At 44.6% G+C, this 3,824-nt stretch overlaps 1 protein-coding gene across 1 annotated transcript; it reads right to left on the bottom strand.

The window, feature by feature from the left end:
• Positions 1-119: 119 nt before the first annotated feature.
• LOC112079498 (GRIP and coiled-coil domain-containing protein 2-like) lies at positions 120-3,585 on the bottom strand (the record flags this gene model as incomplete). The annotated part of the gene is made up of 3 exons (XM_024145437.1): positions 3,416-3,585; positions 3,054-3,262; positions 120-314 (listed from the first exon to the last, which is right to left on the bottom strand). Coding segments are annotated over exons 1-3 (574 nt in total), but the record flags the coding sequence as incomplete, so codon positions are not given.
• Between the last annotated feature and the right edge of the window lie 239 nt (positions 3,586-3,824).

The raw sequence follows: 3,824 nt of genomic DNA, 5'->3' as shown, positions 1-3,824 counted from the left end.
TCTTTAGCAGACAGTTGTATTCGAGACACAGTTCACAGTATGTAAAAAAAAAAAGTGTCCCTTGTGGAATCAATCCAACAACTCCGTAGCCTTTGGAGACATGATGTATACACATGTACCCTGTTTGGGGTCTGGGGAGGTGAGTAGTTGCTCCAGTGAGGGTAGGGATGTGTGACAGGGACTCTGTCTCGGAGGTCTCCATGCCCTCCCCTCCTCTGTAGCCATGGGACTGGAGAGTCCACCGAGGCCCAGCCCCCCCATTCCCCCCCGGCGGTCCACCACTGGCTTACGACTGGTCTGGACTGGAGCTGGACCTGGAGGGAGACAACACATATCATACAGTCATGCTGGGCAGAGAGCAACAATGTCATTCCCGATTTCACAAGTGTGAAATCCAGAAGCGTAGAAGACCGGGGGATACATTTATAAACAGACAAAACTTCTTCTTTTTTAACGGTGCTGAAAAAGAGCAGATTTCACAGGTAGGTGTGTTTGAGTGTGTGAGAGAGAGAGACAGAGGCAGAGAAATGGCAGGTGCCGGTGGGCAGACGGTGTCTGATTGATGGATAGAGCATGAGAAACCTGTGGGTACAACCACCTGCAGCCTACCTTGCCCTTCACACCCTAGAGAACACACACACAGCTTTGTCTTACTATACTTGTTAGGACTTTTTGGGGACCAACAATTGATACCCATTAAAAATCCTATTTTCCCTAAACCTAAAATAGCCTTTTTACAAGTCAGGACTGGCAAAATGTCCTCACTTCTTTTAATTTTAGTTGGTTTACTTTTCTGGTGAGGACTTCTGGTACTCACAAGTATAGTAAAATGTGTCCACACACACACAGTCCCTGGAACCTTTTGACTATAATTTGCACTGAGATTCAATCAAATCTAGAACATTTTACAGTTCAGATGAAGGAAGGGAGACAAGGAGAGGAAGCTTTTTATGACTATAGGAAGGGATCCAGCCCTGCTGTCTCCAGAAGTACTGCTTGGCCCAACTCTGTGTGTTAGGGTGGCACTAATGACCAGGTTCTCCAGATGCCAGTGTGCTAGTGCCACCCAGAGGGGCGGGCAGAGCTGGTTAAGGCTGGATGGGCTCTCTGTACCCTTCACACTAACTAACACCTGGCTAGGCTGCTGAGATGAAGTGTGTCCCATCTTTACACAGCTGCACTACAACACTGGACGAGTAAGATGAAAAGACAGCGACCGAGGGAGGGAGGGGGAGAGAGCGAGACAAAAAGAGTGTGTGTGTTTACTCCAAGTGGCTCCAGAGAGCAGGTGTATGGGAGGTGATATAGCAGAGCTGATAGCGATAATCTCTCATACTCAACTCACAACTAGGGCTGTTACAGTGACAGTATTAGCGCCACACCGGCGGTCACGAATCATAACGGCAGTCAAATTCTACGTGACCGTTTAGTCATGGTAATTACGCTTCTCCAAGCTCTGATGCTTCTGATGGTCATTAGAAGCCTACCAAACTTGCTAACTGCCTGGTAATAGGCACTCTAAATGTATTTTAAAATCTAAACACTTCATGAGAGCCCATGAGCTCATATTGCGCAACATTTCTATAGGCTATGCATTTGCTTGATAAAAAACTGTTTTGATGGCCTCTATTAAAAAGAGGAGCATCCCACCAGCTTACGATATTTATTTATCAACTTTCCCAATATTAAGCACAATGCTTCACTTCTACAACAGGAGTATAGCCCACCTGGCTGGCATGAAAATGAACCACGGTTAAAGCGTCCTCCAGTTGCTATTTAAGTGCACAGATGACATTTTATTTTTTGTAAAAAAGAAGAAAAAAAGAATGGTCCATTCTAAATCAAAACAAATTCCACATATATTATTTAGTATATGTAAAGACAACATTAACTGAAGAATAGTCTGATGGGTGACAATATGAGTGAATTATGTATTTCCCAAAGTTAGCCCATTGCGTACAGAGTTTGCGTGGAATAGCAGTGAGAGCATACTCCTACTCCTCAAACAGTGGTTCATGTGTGGAGTGAAGTAAGTGTCGTTGTATTTATTTCTCAGCTGCTCATATTAAGCACATGAGCAGCTATAAAACCCAAGTAGCCTACAAAACAGACGGTGGGAAAGCGTGCTGCCTCCATTCTCTATTCCAGTGCATACAGATGACATGTATTTTTTCTCGGCCCCTGTTCCTGACCATTTAATAATGGGCCATTCTAAATCAAAACAAATTTGACATATTAGTAAAGATAATATTACATTGAGAATAGTCTGATGGGTAAAAATCACTTGAGAGAACAGCTGTGCAGTCTGAGGAAAGGGACAGAGTCGGAAGTTTTTTTTCTTCTACTTTCTCAAATCATCAATAGCATTTAATCGCACCATGCAGCCCATATGTTTGGATTTTTAAGACATTCTAAGGTTTGTATCATTAACAACTACAGTTGCCAAATAACTCTAAATCTAGCATATAGGACCTGTTTCAAGTGATCACTTTTAATCTCAATATAGCCACGTCATATGCGCAAGTTCAATTATACTCTTCTTACTATAAAATCATAATATAAAATAATGGCACGGGACTTATAAGCATGTCTTGTCAGCTTAATGTACAATCCTACAGCCTATGGCATGGAGTATAGCCAGATAACATACAGTAGGCCAACTCATATTCTGTTGTTTTGAAATACATTTTCTTCATATCATGTTTCTTTAGACCTGACTAAAATAAATAATGGATTAATTGTGATGGTGTATATTAAATGGATTTGTTCCAAAGGCGCACCTCAGCAGCTTGTATGTATGGAGGTCTGGAGTGCCAAACGTGTTTATGTTAATTAACGGTCAATTACCTTGAGACCGGCAGTCTTCTGCATGACTGCCACAGCCCTACTCACAACCACCGCTCTACCTTTCCCCTGGCCTCCATCCATCTCCCACTCTCCCTCTTTAACCCAACACTCACCCCCCTCCTCTCCTTTCCAAAACCCCACTCTCCTCTTTCCATCTCTCAACCCAATCCTGTTCTCTCTCTACTCTCCTCTCCCTCCCGTCTTACTGGTCTGTTTCTGCAGTGTAAACAGTTGGTTCTCCAGCCTGGTCATCTGGTTCTGCAGGGTCTCTACTGTAGTTCTGTGTTCATCCTGAAGGTGGCGGATCTGCTCCCTGAACCCTGAGCGCTGGGCCACGGCCTGCGAGGTTAGCTGACCCACCGTCTGAGCATGCTCTGTCCGCAGTGACATAATCTCAGCCTGGAGAGACATGAGTCTGGGGGGGAAGGGGAGGGAGGGAGTATGAAATAAAGGAGAGAGGGGGAAACAGATTAAGGCTGTTACTATGGACTTGAATGTTAACAGACTGAGATAAAACCTATTAGCTCTGAGAGGTAATACAAGTATTCAGGCACACATAAGCCCGTACCTCTCTCTGAGTTCGGCCTCTTTAGCGACGGTCTCCTGCAGTATCTTGTTGTGTCGTTCCAGCAGTGTGTCATGTTCCATCTGGAGCTGTTGTAGTTCCGCAGTGCTCGCCGCCAGACTCTGCTGACTTCCTGCAGCTTGGCTTATATACTGGTCCACCATGGACTCCATCTTGCTTCTCTGTCACACACACATTATCATCATATGGACACCCACACACCACACACACACACACCCACACACACACACAACTATTCTGTAGAATCCTGTCCTGTTTAGTGGCGTCTCCATCACTCTGTGCTTGAGGTTTGTTTTTGTTGTTTGAGGACGTTGTTGAACTCTGACCTATAGCTGTCAAACTCAGCAGTGACAGTGACAGCTCAGGCCTTTGAAATAACAATTCACATCAC

Source organism: Salvelinus sp. IW2-2015, unplaced genomic scaffold, assembly GCF_002910315.2.
Source record: "Salvelinus sp. IW2-2015 unplaced genomic scaffold, ASM291031v2 Un_scaffold8221, whole genome shotgun sequence".
NCBI lineage: Eukaryota > Metazoa > Chordata > Actinopteri > Salmoniformes > Salmonidae > Salvelinus > Salvelinus sp. IW2-2015.
This window is presented reverse-complemented; position numbering and strand designations above follow the sequence as displayed.